Below are 15,715 nucleotides of genomic sequence, written 5' to 3' on the forward strand. Positions count from 1 at the left end.
TGTAAGACTACTGGGTCTGGAATGTAGGTTTACAAGCCAACCCAGTGAGGCAAACAATGCGATGTGTCTTTGAAATACCAGCCTTTTGTCAGTCACAGCCAGCGGTTTACAAACATGAAACACAAAAGGAATGCTGCCTTTCGGTGGAGTCTTGTAAAGGGCCACGTTAGGATTTATGAGTAGAATGGAGTTAGTGCTCTGTGTGTTCAGCTATTCCCATTTCACATGATCCTTTTGCTTCTCTCTTCTCCCAGGAATGGCGTCACGCTCATGGCATGAGGTGTTTGGGCATCCCAAACACTGCTCACTTTGCTAATGTGACACAGATTGAAGATGCTGTCTCCTGTAAGTAACATTTATTTACTGTCTCCTAGGCCAGTACAAATGGCCTGTCCTCCTTCGAGTCAGCATCCTGATACCTTGTGTATCCAGGATTAAAGGCAGTAGGTTGTGGATATGTAAAATCTGAGACAGTTGTATTATTATTGCATTTCTGTTTTTTGTTTTGTGGTTGTTTTTTTTTGTTTTTTGTTTTTTTGTTTTTTTTTTGGGATGGACAGAGTCTCGCTCTGTCGCCAGGCTGGGGTGCAATGGCGTGATCTCAGCTCACTGCAACCTCCGCCTCCTGGGTGCGAGCGATTCTCCTGCCTCAGCCTCCCGAGTAGCTGGGACTACAGGCACGCGCCACTGTGCCTGGCTAATTTTTTTTTTCTGAGATGGAGTCTCACTCTGTCACCCAGGCTGGAGTGCAGTGGCACGATCTCAGCTCACTGCAAGCTCCGTCTCCTGGGTTCATGCCATTCTCCCGCCTCTGCATCCCAGTAGCTGATACTACAGGCGCCCGCCACCACGCCTGGCTAATTTTTTGTATTTTTAGGAGAGATGGGGTTTCATAGTGTTAGCCAGGATGGTCTCGATCTCCTGACCTCGTGATCTGCCCGCCTTGGCCTCCCAAAGTGCTGAGATTACAGGCGTGAGCCACCACGCCCAGCCTTTGTTTTGTTTCTGAGACAGAGTCTTGTTCTGTCGCCAGGCTGGAGTACAGTGGTGCAATCTTGGCTCCTGCAACCTCCGTCTCCTGGGCTCAAGCAATTCTCCTGCCTCAGCCTCCCTAGTGCCTGGGATTACAGGCAAGCGCCACCACGCCCAGCTAATTTTTCTATTTTTAGTAGAGATGGGCTTTCACCATGTTGGCCAGGCTGGTGTCGAACTCCTGACCTCAAGTGATCTACCCACGTTGGCCTCCCAAAGTGCTGGGATAACAGGCGTGAGCCACCGCACCTAATTATTGCTTTTTTTTTTTTTTTTTTTTTTTTTTTTTTTGAGATGGAGTTCGCTCATATTGCCCAGGCTGGAGTGTGATGGTGCGATCTCGGCTCACTGCAACCTCTGCCTCCTGGGTTCAAGCGATTCTCCTACCTCAGCCTCCCGAGTAGCTGGGATTACAAGTATGTGCCACCATGCCCAGCTACTTAGAGACGGGGTTTCTCCATGTTGGTCAGGCTGGTCTCAAACTCCCGACCTCAGGTGATCCGCCCGCCTTGGCCTCCCAAAGTGCTGGGATTACAGGCATGATCCACCGCGTCCAGCTAATTATTGCATTTTTAAGGGGAATGAATTAGTCGGCAATACTGATTGTTTCTCCTTTGAGAAGAGCCCTGTGCTGAGTATAGACCAGGGCTTTTAGCCTGGGTCTGTGAACTCCCTTGTATGCAAGATTTTGATTGAATGGTTGTATATATAGTTTTCTGAATTGATTTTAATGTGTTAAAGAATGACTGATATAAAGGAAGAAATAGAAGTGCCCTCGGTAAGCTTGTGTTTGAGGCTATAGAAACACAGCAGCCAAATACCTCTTGAGGAAAGTAAAGTGGAGTGCATGTGAGGGAAGGTACTGCTGAAGCACATAGAGGACCGCCACCAGGCTTCCTGTTTTCCCAGCAGTGGGAGCTTTCTCTGCCATTAACATTTTCATGGCAGCCTTTTTCTTTTCTTCTTTTTTAAATTTAATTTAATTTTTTTTTTTAATTTCTGAGACAGAGTCTCGCTCTGTCGCCCAGGCTAGAGTCCAGTGGCGTGATCTCAGCTCACTGCAACCTCCACCCCCTGGTTTCAAGCGATTATCCTGCCTCAGCCTCCCAAGTAGCTGGAATTACAGGTGCTTGCCACCACGCCTGGCTAATTTTTTTGGTATTTTTAGTAGAGACGAGGTTTTAGCATGTTGGCCAGGCTGGTCTCAAACTCCTGACCTCAGGTGACCTGCCTGCCTTGGCTTCCTAAAGTACTGGGATTATAGGCATTAGCCACCATGCCTGTCCTGGCTTTTTATTTTCTTTTCAGTGGATCTATGTCACATTTCACTGTTGGCTGGTTAGACAGAAGTAAGGTATTTACCCCTCCACTTTGTTAAATTACAGGCACTTTACTCTCAGTTATGCTTAGCAGGCTATTCAGCTGTTTGGTCAGCTTGAACCTTGGGCTTCCAACTCTATTGCCCAGGCTGGAGTACAGTGGTACAATCACAGCTCACTGCAATCTCTGCCTCCCAGACTCAAGTGATCTTCCCGCCTCAGATTCCCAAGTCGATGGGACTACAGGCTTGTGCCACCATGCCCGGCTAATTTTTGTATTTTTTGTAGAGATGATGTTTCACCATGTTGCCCAGGCTGGTCTTAAAGTCCTGTACCCAAGCAATCTGCCTGCCTCCGCCTCTGAAAGTGCTGGGATTGCAGGCGTGATCCCTGCCCAGCATGCAACATGCTACAACCTGTCTGTCATTTGAGACTGTTTATATTGACAGAGATTACCTCTTCAGTGGGACTGTGCTAAGATTCTTTAACTTACATAATTTCTTGACTTCTTATGACAAAGTAGGAAACCAAGTGTTTTATATCTATTCTGAGTTTATTTTTTTTTTCCTTCTTTTTTTTTTTTTTTTTTGGTACAGATGGGGTTTCCTTATGTTGCCCAGGCTGGTCTCAAACTCCTGGGCTGAAGTGATCCTCCCACCTTGGCCCTACAAAATGCTGGGATCATAGGCATGAACCACTGCACCCAACCTTATTTTTTTTGTTATTATTTTTTTTTGAAACAGAGTCTTGCTGTGTTGCCCAGGCTGGAGTGCAGTGACTGATCTCGGCTCACTGCAACCTTTGCCTCCTGGGGTCAAGCAATTCTTGTGCCTTAACCTCCCCAGTAGCTGGGACCATAGGCATGTACCACCACGCCCAGCAATTTTTGTATTTTTTTTTTTTTTTTTTTTGAGACGGAGTCTCGCTCTGTCGCCCAGGCTGGAGTGCAGTGGCCGCATCTCAGCTCACTGCAAGCTCCGCCTCCCGGGTTCACACCATTCTCCTGCCTCAGCCTCCCGAGTAGCTGGGACTACAGGCGCCCGCCACCTCACCCGGCTAGTTTTTTTTGTATTTTTTAGTAGAGACCGGGTTTCACCGTATTAGCCAGGCTGGTCTCGATCTCCTGACCTTGTGATCCGCCCGTCTCGGCCTCCCAAAGTGCTGGGATTACAGGCTTGAGCCACCGCGCCCGGCCAATTTTTGTATTTTTAATAAAGACGGGGTTTCACCATGTTGGCCAGGCTGGCCTGGAACTTCTGACCTCAAGTGATGCACCCGCGTTGGCCTCCCAAAGTGCTAGGATTATAGGCATGAGCCACCATGCTCATGTTAAAGAATTACTGATATAAAGGAAAAAATAGAAGTGCCCTCAGTAAGCTTGTGTTTGAGGCTATAGAAACACAGCAGCCAAATACCTCTTGAGGAAAGTGAAGTAGAGTACGTGTCAGGGAATGTGCTGCTGAAGCACATAGAGGACTGCTGCCAGGCTTCCTGTTTTCCCAGCAGTGGTAGCTTTCTCTGCCATTAACCTTTTCATGGCAGCCTTTTTCTTTTCTTTTTTAAATTTAATTTAATTTTTTTTTTTTAATTTTTGAGACGGAGTCTTGCTCTGTCGCCCAGGCTGGAGTGCAGTGGCGTGATCTCAGCTCACTGCAAACTCCACCTCCTGGTTTCAAGCAATTCTCCTGCCTCAGCCTCCCGAGTAGCTGAAATTACAGGTACTCGCCACCACATCTGGCTAATTGTATTTTTAATGGAGATGGGGTTTTAGCATGTTGGCCAGACTGGTCTCAAATTCCTGATCTCAGGTGACCTGCCTGCCTTGGTTTCCCAAAGTGCTGGGATTACAGCACGTGTGTCTTAAAACAGTCTTTCCTCTTTCCACAATGCCATACTGCCTTCTTTGAAATCACACTCATCAGGGGATTTTTTTTTTAAGGGTCGGTCATTAAGAGTTTTTCTAGAAAGGAATTGTATTCTCTTAGCCATATAGTATTTTTTTTTAGACAGAGTCTCGCACTGTCACCAGGCTGGAAAGCAGTGGCGCAATCTCTGCTCACTGCAACCTCCACCTCCCAGGTTAAAGCGATTCTCCTGTCTCAGCCTCCCAAGTAGCTGGGACTACAGGCGCACACCAGCACACCCAGCCAATTTTTGTATTTTTAGGAGAGACGGGGTTTCACCGTGTTAGCCAGGATGGTCTTGATCTCTGACCTCGTCATGCATGCGCCCCGGCCTCCCAAAGTGTTGGGATTACGGGCGTGAGCCACCACGCCTGGCCCTAATTTTTTTTTTTTTTTTTTTTTAGAATATCTGGCAGGGCCGGACGTGGTGGCTCACACCTGTAATCCCAGCACTTTGGGAGGCCAAGGCAGGCGGATCACGAGGTCAGGAGATCAAGACCATCCTGGCTCACACAGTGAAATCCCATCTCTACTAAAAATATAAAAAATTAGCCGGACGTGGTGGCGGGCGCCTGTAGTCCCAGCTACTCGGGAGGCTAAGCAGGAGAATGGCGTGAACCCGGGAGATTGAGCTTGCAGTGAGCCCAGATCACACCACTGCACTCCAGCCTGGGAGGCAGAGCGACACTCTGTCTCAAAAAAAAAAAAAAAAAAAAAAATATCATTGGCAGGTTCATGATTCTTCAACTGCATTACTACTTTCAGAATTTATCTACTTATTCAGCTGTCTAGGTTAGTCAGTTTCTCCCTATGAATGTTGTTATTGCCACTGTTTTGACTAATTGTATTATTTCTACCCATCATGTCTTCCCTTGATCTTTTTAGGTTCACCACATAGCATTTGTAGTTTTATTTCTACCTCAATTTCTACTGCACCCAAACCCAGCCCCTGTCTTCTCTCTCTTTCTTTTTCTGAGACAGGGTCTTGCTCTTTGCCCAGGCTGGAGTGTAGTGGTACAATCTTGGATCACTGCAGCCTCTGCCTCCTGGGCTCAACTGATTCTCATGTCACCATTCCTGGCCTGGATTAACTTGTTTAGATCATTCTTTTGAAATTTTTATTTCTCTAGCCGGGCGAGGTGGCGGGCGCCTGTAGTCCCAGCTACTCGGGAGGCTGAGGCCGGAGAATGGCGTGAACCCGGGAGGCGGAGCTTGCAGTGAGCTGAGATCCGGCCACTGCACTCCAGCCTGGGTGACAGAGCGAGACTCCGTCTCAAAAAAAAAAAAAAAAAAGAAATTTTTATTTCTCTCTTGGAGATTTTAGCCTGGAGGAAGAGATTCTGTACTGTCATTTAAGTTGCTGTGATTTTGTTTGTTTGTTTTTGAGATGGAGTCTCGCTCTGTTGTGAGTGGAGTGCAGTGGCATGATCTCCACTCACTGCAACCTCCACCTCCTGGGTTCAAGCAATTCTCCTGTCTCAGCCTCCCGAGTGGCTGAGACTACAGGTGCACGCCGCCATGCCTGGCTAATTTTTTTTGTATTTTAGTAGAGACGGGGTTTCACTTTGTTGCCCGGGCTGGTCTCGAACTCCTGAGCTCAGGCAATCCATCCACCTCAGCCTCCCAAAGTGCTAGGATTACAGGCGTGAGACACTGCACCCAGCCGCAGTGATTTATTTTGTTTATTTATTTTTTTACTTAAATGGAGGGTTTTACTTATAAATTTATTATGTTAATTATTCCATTTATTTAGATTTATGTTTTTTTTAATTGTACAAAAGCTAAGAAAGAGTCCTCTGAAATTGCCACCAGAAATCGCCATTTAGGTGATTGGTCGCACTTTATTAATATTCTTATTTATTTATTTATTTTTGAGACGGAGTTTCGCTCTTGTTGCCCAGGCTGGAGTGCAGTGGCACGATCTCGGCTCACTGCAACCTCCATCTCCTGGGTTCAAGTGATTCTCCTGCCTCAGCCTCCTGAGTAGCAGGGATTACAGGCATGCACCACCACACCTGGTTAATTTTGTATTTTTAGTAGAGATGGGGTTTCTCCATGTTGGTCAGGCTGGTCTCGAACTCCCAACCTCAGGTGATCTGCCCGCCTCAGCCTCCCAAAGTGCTGGGATTAAAGGCGTGAGCCACCACACCTGGCCTCTTTTTTTTTTTTTTTGACAGAGTCTCGCTCTGTCACCCAGGCTGAATTCTTGGTTAGATTCTTGAAGGGCTTCAGCAAAGAATATGACAGGGCTGCCCTGTCACATAGTAAGCACATAACTTCTCCATTCCTTCCTGATATGCATATTATCTGGGCTTGAAGACTTCAGCTTATTTTTTTTTATTTATTTATTTTTTAGACAGAGTTTTGCTCTTGTTGCCCAGGCTGGTGCGATCTTGGCTCACCGCAACCTCCACCTCCCAGGTTCAAGCGATTCTCCTGCCTCAGCCTCCTGAGTAGCTGGGATGACAGGCATGCACCACCACGCCCGGCTAATTTTGTATTTTTAGTAGAGATGGGGTTTCTCCATGTTGGTCAGGCTAGTCTCGAACTCCCGACCTCAGGTATTCCACCTGCCTCGGCCTCCCAAAGTACTGGGATTATAGGCATGAGCCCCTGTGCCTGGCCAACTTCAGCTAATTTAAAGCAATTAGCAAAGAAGGAAAAGTTGATTAATTGAGCCACCTATGTGCCAGGTGCAGAGCTAAGCATTTTATCATATATTGTTTCATTTACTATTCATTCACCCATCTTAGGCTTCAGCTGTCTCTCTGTGATATTTCTTCTAATCTTGTCAAGTTGAGATTATTCTACTTTATGGGAAAGGTGAAAACACAGGAATCAAGTTCTGTTTTCTCATCATCTATTAATATTTTATTATCTTCCCTTTCTGGCAGTGGACCTGTCTTATGTATTCCATGTAGCCATCTGTTCTCATCTGATCTAAGAGTTCACCTTTCTGATACCATGCTTTAAGATTCAAGTTGGCTGGGCGTGGTGGCTCATGCCTGTAATCCCAGCACTTTGGGAGGCCGAGGCAGGTGGATCACCTGAGGTCGGGAGTTCAAGACCAGCCTGACCAACATGGAGAAACCCCGTCTCTACTAAAAATACAAAATTAGCCAGGCATGGTGGCACATGCCTGTAATCCCAGCTACTTGGGAGGCTGAGGCAGGAGAATCGCTTGAACCCAGGAGGCGGAGGTTGCAGTGAGCTGAGATCGCGCCATTGCACTCCAGCCTGGGCAAAAAGAGCGAAACTCCATCTCAAAAAAAAAAAAAAAAAGATTCAAGTTGTTCTTTCCCCAGTTTGTATCAGTTTTTTTCTTGTGTATACATGTCTGATCACTCCCTCTGAAGCTATGATGGTTTTTTCAGATGTCTTTACCTTTTCTCCTTCATAGAGATTGTTATTGAACTGTTAGAATTTTGTATTATGAGCTTTAAGAAAGTAAAGTCACTTTCTCCCATTATTCTCATAGGTTGTTCCACAATTAACCTCCTTCAAGAGTAGCAGTTTTTTGTTCTCGGAGGTCTTTGGTTATATTTGATCCAACTTTTATAGCAAAGCAAGGTCATGATGAGTTTTGCAGTGGAAGGGGTTTTGTCTGTAGGTGGTCCAGAACCAAAATTCTGGTTTGGGGTAGGCAAAAATCTCACAGGCAGAGTCTTCTAGGGAGCATCCTAATGGCAGGGAGAGAGGATTATAACACTGGCTACCCGACAGATGTTCAGTCCATCCTGATTGCTGTTCATTTCTCATCCCGCAGTGTGGGCCAAACTGAAATTGCAGAAGGCTTCAGAGCGATGGCAGCCTGACACTGAGGTGAGTACTAATGTGGATGGTGTTGGGGATAGTGTCAAGTGATAGAGAGCTCCCTCACCACGTAGAAGGGAGGTGAAAGATGGTCCCTGGTGTACTGCAGCAGCTAGTAGAATGTGACAATATCTACCAATTGACTTTCCCTTTTTTTTTTTTTTTTTTTGACTCAGAGTCTCGCACTGTTGCCCAGGCTGGAGTGCAGTGGTGTAATGTCAGCTCACTGCAACTTCCACCTCTTGGGTTCCAGCAATTCTCCTGCCTCTCGAGTAGCTGAGATTACAGGCGCCCGCCACCACACTGACTGATTTTTGTATTTTTAGTAGTGACAGAGTTTCGCCATGTTGGCCAGACTGGTCTCAAACTCCTCACCTCAGGTGATCCACCTGCTCACACCTGTAGTCCCAGCTACTTGGGAGGCCTAGGCACGAAAATCACTTGAACCCGGGAGGTGGAGGTTGCATGAGCTGAGATTGTGCCACCGCACTCCAGCCTGGGTGACAGAGCAAGACTCTGTCTCAAAAAAAAAAAAAAATTGATAATTAGCCAAGTGTGGAGGTGCATGCTTGTAGTCCCAGCTAATTGGGACTGAGGCAGGAGGAACACTTGAGCCCAGGAATTTGAGGCAGCTGCTGCGCTATGATCATAGCACTGCACTTCAGCCTGGGTGACGGAGTAAGTCCCTGTCTCTTTAACAACAAAAAGGCAGATTGTATTCTCCCATTCAAATTTTGAAATGGGTTGGGTGCAGCGGTTCATGCCTGTAGTCCCAGCACTTTGGGAGGCCAAAGCAGGCAGATTGCTTGAGCCCAGGAATTGGAGACCAGCCTGGGCAACATGGTGAAACCATATCTCTACAAAAAATACAATAATTAGCTGGGAGTGGTGGCACATGCCTGTGGTCCCAGCTGTTCAGGAGGCTGAGGCAGGAGGATCACTTGAGCCCAGGCTGCAGTGAGCCATGATCGCACCATTGCACTCCAGCCTGGGTGACAGCAAGAACTTGCCTCACACACACAAAAAAATTGAAATGGCAAGTGGGAGTACCCATATCTCATGTTCTGCCGTGGAGATTTATAGACTAAAATGCCGAGACTCTGCATCATGTATTAGATCTCCTTTGAGGAAAGCATCTAATGAGAGATGGTACTCCCATAGCAACAGGGTCTTATGATGGTCTTGTTGGTCTTATGATGGTCTTATTGGTCTTATGAGGGTCTTGTTGGTCTTATGATGGTCATCCCAAGCAGCAGGTTTCAGAGATGAAGAATGACATGTATGTAAGGAATGGTATTGACTCACTCCAAGTCCCATAGTAACTGGCAATAGCCTCCCTTTTTTTGAGTCAGTGGTTTTCAGTATTTTTTTTCTTTTTGGCAGCAAAACTGTCTTCCACTTGTAATATAGTACTCCGATATATAAAATAGAATCAAGCAGAATTGCTCTGGACATGGGGAAGCTCAGACTTCCTCGCCTCCCTTTCAACCCTTCAGTGGCCTCTGAGCAGAAACCTGGGATTCTTGGGAACTGTTTGAAAACTTGCTGTTGCAGGTCAGCCTTTCTCAACCATGGTTTCTCATCTTAAACACAGAGAGCTAAATAAACTATTTTCTCAGATACTCTAATGATGGGTCATGACTGATACCATTTTAGATGTCTACGAGAGAAGTTAATTCATTGAACACCGTGGCTGCTTTGGGGCAGTGGGACTTAATTCTCTTGTGGAACCCCAGTTGAGAAAGGCTGTCTTAGATAAATGCCAGTCTTAGTGTACCAGGGTATGCCATGGAATCAGGCCAGGATGAGCTCAGGTACCTAGAGATTGGTTCCAAACATTTCTTTTAGGAGATGTATCTAACAAAGTGTACCCCTTCCTTTTCAGGAAGAATATGAAGATTCAAGTGGGAATGTTGTGAATAAGAAGACCTATGAGGATCTGAAAAGACAAGGACTGCTCTAGTGTTCTGGGATGTAGCTCAGCTTTTGGGCTAGCCCAGGCTTCCCTGAGATCTGCTTTTTCTATTTCTCCCAACCAAATCCTCTTAAAGACCCTTTGCTATGTAGTCTCATGGTCTAGCATGCATCTTGTAGAAACAAGACATGCTGGCAGATTGCAGGGTTGAGATGTGTTTTATCTGTTTTATATTTTAAAAGATTCTGCCAGAAAATAAAACCACACCTTGTTCTAAAGCCCAGGGTTATGGACCAACTCAGTGCTTCAGGTCTTAAGGCCTCCATACCTCTTTCTCACCAACTTTAGTAGTAGCTGAGATTTAATGGGCACCTGTTTTGCTACAAATCTGACCTGACCTCTTACCCTACCCTCCTTTGTTGCTGCTTCCCTGAATGAGTATTACCCCAGGATGAGGTCTGCCATCAGCTTAGCCATTGATGCAAATACTAGGGAAAGACTAGGAGGATGAGCCAGGGCTGCTACTAAGGACTAAGTGTGGCACCACGGTTTGCCTTTTGTATTTGCATAAAGAAAGGAGTTGGAGCTGGGTGCAGTGGCTTGTGCCTGTAGTCCCAGCTACTTGGGAGGCTGAGGCAGGAGGGTTGCTTAAGACCAGCCTAGGTAACATAGTGAGATCCTGTCTCATTTAAAAAAAAAAAAAAAAAAAAATAGGCATGGTGGCACACACTGTAGTCCTAGCTACTCACGACGCTGAGGCTAGAAGATCCTTTGAACCTAGGAGTTTGAGACCAACCTAGGCAATATAGTGAGGCCCCATCTCAAAAAAAAAAAAAAAAAAAAGAGTTGGGCTGTATTGGAATGGGCCTGCAGCCCAACATACAAGGGAACTAGGACCGACAGAGACTTCACCAGCTTGCTAGGTCAGAATGAGAGACTGGTGGGTCTGTCTACCTGTTTCTTCTACAAGATCCCTATTTGACTATAAAAGTAGCTAATACTCACATGTTCTCCAAGCCCAGATAGCCATGGTAGAGTTGGGTAGTTAAGCAGCTGCTCCAGGATCCAAATGTGGTGTCTGAAATGGAAAGAACTAAGGCAAGCAGGAAGGCACTGATCCGCCTTATAAGCATAGTCATCCGAAAGTCAGGCCTGCTGCAGGACGGGATCCCCCAGAGACCCCATTTGCCTCTCAACACTCAGATCTTCACCTGTTTTTAATAAATCTACTTTTTAAAAAAAATGTTAATCTTTTTCTTTATATTATACATTTATATCTTATTTGTCTAAAAACCTGCCAAGGACCAGTGCCGCACTCGCCCCATGTAGAGGCAGGCTGGCTGATATATCTACTTTTAAAAATCCCAGCTCAGGCCAGGCGCAGTAGCTGACGCCTATAATCCCAACACTGGGAGGCCGAGGGCAGCGAATTATTTCAGGTCAGGAGTTGGAGACCAGCCTGGCCAACATGGCAAAATCCTGTCTCTACTTAAAATACAAAAATCAGCCACCCGTGATGGCATGCATCTGTAGTCCCGGGTACTCAGGAGGATCACTTGAACCCGGGAGGCGGAGGTTGCAGTGAGCTGAGATCCGGCCACTGCACTCCAGCCTGGGTGACAGAGCGAGACTCCGTCTCAAAAAAAAAAAAAAAAAAAAATCCCAACTTGGAACTAGCCTTCTGCCTCACACCAATCTTTTGCCCTGGTTATTTCCATGGCAGTAAAGTTTCACCACCCCCACCCCAGTGGCACTGCAGTCTAGGTTGGTATTTTCCTTCCCGGTTCACCCCATCCCTGTGCAACTCATTCCCTTGTGCCTTCACTCCATTTAAGACTCCAGGCTGGGTGTGGTGGCTCATGCCTGTAATCCCAGCACTTTGGGAGGCCGAGGCAGGCAGATCACCTGAGGTCAGGAGTTCGAGACGAGACTGACCAACATAGAGAAACCCCATCTCTACTAAAAATACAGAATTAGCCAGGCATGGTGGTGCATGCCTGTAATCCTAGCTACTAGGGAGGCTGAGGCAGGAGAATCACTTGAACCTGGGAGGCAGAGGTTGTGGTGAGTCGAGATCACGCCATTGCACTCCAGCCTGGGCAACAAGAGTGAAACTCCGTCTCAAAAAAAATAAGTAAGACTCCAGTTGGACAACCTCTCCAGGGCCTGAGCTGAAGCAGAGTGAATAATTAAACCTAATTGAGCCAACTAGAAACACTGATTAGTGGAAACTGGCCCAAGGGGCAAGGAGACATTGCCATTTGAGAAGAGAGTTAAAGCCTTGGAATGGAAAATGTGGGGAGAAGATGGCCCCTTCAGACCGCTCGTCAGAACGGTGACTGCATTGGGCTACCAAGGAATGCACCTGCTGCTTTCCAGTTGTTGGAGTCCTCAAAGCCCTGTCTTGAAGCTACCTGGGACTCCAGGGTTAATGGGCTCTCCCTCTACAGTGTGGAGAGGAAGTAGGACCAAGTCCTACAGAGTCCTGCCATCCCCTTGCCCAGCAACTGCAGTCAGCGTGCGAACTCTGTGCCAAAACAGCCTTGGAGGGAAATGGGCTTACCTGTCATAGCAAAGGCTTGTTCATTTGTTACCTTCATTCATTCAGGGCTTTTTTAGTGCCTTCCATGTGCCAGGCAGAGCTAGATCAAACCTTGAAAATTAAAGTGGAGGTGAGACAGTGGGGGCAGAAGCCAGAGGTGAGGAAGCTCAGCAGCCTCTGGGCACACAGGAAGAGCCATGGGGCCAGCTCCATCCAGCTGCAAGGGGCACAGCTCTTTCCTGAGGTGCAGGCAAACCACATCAGCATCGGTTCTCAGAGGTGATTCCTTCAGGTTTGGACTCCCTAGGGTCAGCCAAAGGAAGAAGAGAATTTCAATTGACCACCTGCCTCGGCCTCCCAAAGTGCTGGGATTTCAGGCACGAGCCACTGTGCCCAGCCAAGAATCTTTCTTAGACATGGAGTCGGAACCTTTGCCAATGCACTTATTGCTGAGAACAGTTAATTCAATTAGCTCTTCACGGAGGAAAGCTGCAGGGAGCATTTAGGGAGTTGTTCCTGGGATTGACCCTCAGATTGGTGCTGCTAAACCCAGAGGCTGTGCCTGGGATGAGCCCTCCCAGGAGGAGTCTTTACTCCCTACTTCTCGGATGGAAGTGAATAAATCTGTCTCTGGCCTCAACCAGGTATCCCTGTCTTCTCCATTTGCTGTCCATTTCCCTCCCTGCTGGAAGGCCCTGTGAAGGGAGCACCCTTAAAGGTAACCAATGTGTTGGGGAAGTGAAGTTCTGAGGTATTTCTCTCCCTCTGCATTAAAAAAACAAATCCTTGGGATGATAGCAACCTTTCCCCTCATTCTTCAGGTCCTACTGTCAGCCTCAACTCAGAGTTCTCAGGGTGGGAATGAGCCTGTGACCCTCTCCACCCTCATCCAGAAGAGTCCTCCCATTACAGGTCCAGTCTGGGAAGACACTGGTCTCCTCTCCCTCTGATCTCTTCTGAGAGCCCTCTCCACCTGCCAGGTTTCCGATCCAGACAAATAAGGCACCTCCCAGTGGGATGTTGGGATGGAGGTCTTTTGATCTGCTCAAGCTGTCAACTGGCTTTATTTTCTCCCTCCAACTACAGTCTGGGCAGCAGCTGTGCTTTCTTCTTTTCTGTGGTCCCTATGTGTACCCAGTGGCAGCAAGGTGAGAGGCAACTCCCAGAGCTGACAAATGATTGGAGGGGAGTAGGAAGGGCAGCTTCCGGTTTCCAGGGGCAGCAGCTGTAGCCTCCCTGCCTTGTGCGTGCACACTTACAGCCCTCTGAACCTTCAAGTGTGCAGGTAGGTCTACAGCTGGGATAGGGTGGGGCACAGAGAATATTGACAATATGCTCTAGCCATGGAGGGGCACACAGACTAAAGCAGATGGACAAGAAGCCTGGATTAATACAGCCTAGGAGGTACCCATCTATCTTTGCCCAGCCTTCTGATTCTGCTCAGTATCTGTCTACCTGCCCCATAATATTCCTGAGCTGTCCCTCCAGCCTCATCTGTGCAAAGTAAGGAGAAGGAGAGGGGCGAGAAGACAAAGGGTGACAGAGTGAGACAGTCTCACTCACCCAGGCTGGAGTGCAGTGGCGCAATCTCGGCTCACTGCAGCCTCCGCCTCTCGGGTTCAAGCGATTCTCCTGCCTCAGCCTCCCGAGTAGCTGGGACTACAGGCGTGCGCTGCCACGCCTGGCTAATTTTTTCATGTTTTTGGTAGAGATGGGGTTCCACCATATTGGCCAGGCTGGCCTTGAACTCCTGACCTCATGATCCACCTGCCTTGGCCTCTCAAAGTGCTGAGATTACAGGTGTGAGCCACTGTGCACGGCCCTAAAAACTTTTTTTTTTTTTTTTTTTTTTTTTTTTTTTTTGAGACGGAGTCTCGCTCTGTCGCCCAGGCTGGAGTGCAGTGGCCGGATCTCAGCTCACTGCAAGCTCCGCCTCTCGGGTTCACGCCATTCTCCTGCCTCAGCCTCCCGAGTAGCTGGGACTACAGGCACCCGCCACCTCGCCCGGCTAGGTTTTTTTTTGTATTTTTTTAGTAGAGACGGGGTTTCACCATGTTAGCCAGGATGGTCTCGATCTCCCGACCTCGTGATCCGCCCGTCTCGGCCTCCCAAAGTGCTGGGATTACAGGCTTGAGCCACCGCGCCCGGCCCAAACTTTTTTTTTTTAAACAAGGTCTCACTGTTACCCAGGCTAGAGTACCGTGGCATGATCAGAGCTCACTGTAGCCTCCCAACTCTCAGGCTCAAGTGACCTCCCCACCTCAGCATCCCAAGTAACTAGGACTACAGGTGCATGCCTCCATGCCCGGCTAATTTTTTGTAGAGAAAGGGGTCTCTCTATCTTGCCCAGGCTGGACTTGAAATTCTGGCCTGAAGAAGTCTCTTGCCTCAGCCTCCCGAGTCACTGGGATTATAGGTGTCAGTCACCATGCCCAGCAAGAGAACTGTTTCTTGAGTGTAGTGTTTGTTGGTCAGGGGGACAGATGGGCAACAGAGAGGCTGACGCCATCAGAAGGGCCTAACCCAGGAGTCTTTGCTGCACACTCTCCCGTGTATCGCATCACCCTGGCTGCTGTCACTTGAGAGACAAGTCTGAGTGCTGACGGAGGATTACATCCCTGAGGGCCGGGAAACGGATGTCCCATTAGCGTTGGGAATGGTAGGGTCTGGGTTGTGCTCAGCTTCCAGTGCTGGGCAAGAAGATGGGAATAATGCCCCACTCTCATCTCTAGCAGTTTCCTACCTTGTATGGAAAAACCTAAACCCAGGCTTAGCAGACCCTCCTAGGTCTGATCCCTTAGTGTTGCAGGGGGCAGAGTCTGAAATCTAGGAACCCAAAGTCTCAGAGCTACCTCCCATATTTGGCTCAGCACTCATTAAGAGACAGGCTGGGGTCTGAATCCTGAAGAACACTTGGACAAAGTGAGCCCGGACTTTTGACTCTCTGTGGCCCAGGGTTTCCCTGCCCTGGGTTCTGAAGAAGCCCATGACCCCCACCTTCCCACCCCTGGGCACCTTCTGACGTTGGCAGCAAATGAGGCCAGATCAGAGGCACTGGATATCTATTTCCTGTCACTGCACCTGCTCCGGTTCTGCCTCCCCTCAGGCTGGGATGCTGCCGTTGACATGCCAGTGACAACATGTAGTCTCAGGGGGGCTGCTACTAGAATGCAGGCCCCTTTGTGCCTGC

The 15,715-nt window shown here is 47.9% G+C and overlaps 1 protein-coding gene across 1 annotated transcript in view; it reads left to right on the forward strand.

The window, feature by feature from the left end:
- The window catches only part of SF3A3 (splicing factor 3a subunit 3), a 32,891-nt gene extending 22,630 nt beyond the window's left edge, over positions 1-10,261 (forward strand). The window contains exons 15-17 of the mRNA XM_015135763.3: positions 255-345; positions 8,022-8,077; positions 9,954-10,261. Coding sequence (XP_014991249.1) covers positions 255-345; positions 8,022-8,077; positions 9,954-10,031 — 225 coding nt within the window. The 3' untranslated portion in view covers positions 10,032-10,261. The remainder of the gene's footprint in view (positions 1-254; positions 346-8,021; positions 8,078-9,953) is intronic.
- The last annotated feature ends 5,454 nt before the right edge of the window (positions 10,262-15,715 follow it).

This window comes from Macaca mulatta, chromosome 1 (genome assembly GCF_049350105.2).
Source record: "Macaca mulatta isolate MMU2019108-1 chromosome 1, T2T-MMU8v2.0, whole genome shotgun sequence".
NCBI lineage: Eukaryota > Metazoa > Chordata > Mammalia > Primates > Cercopithecidae > Macaca > Macaca mulatta.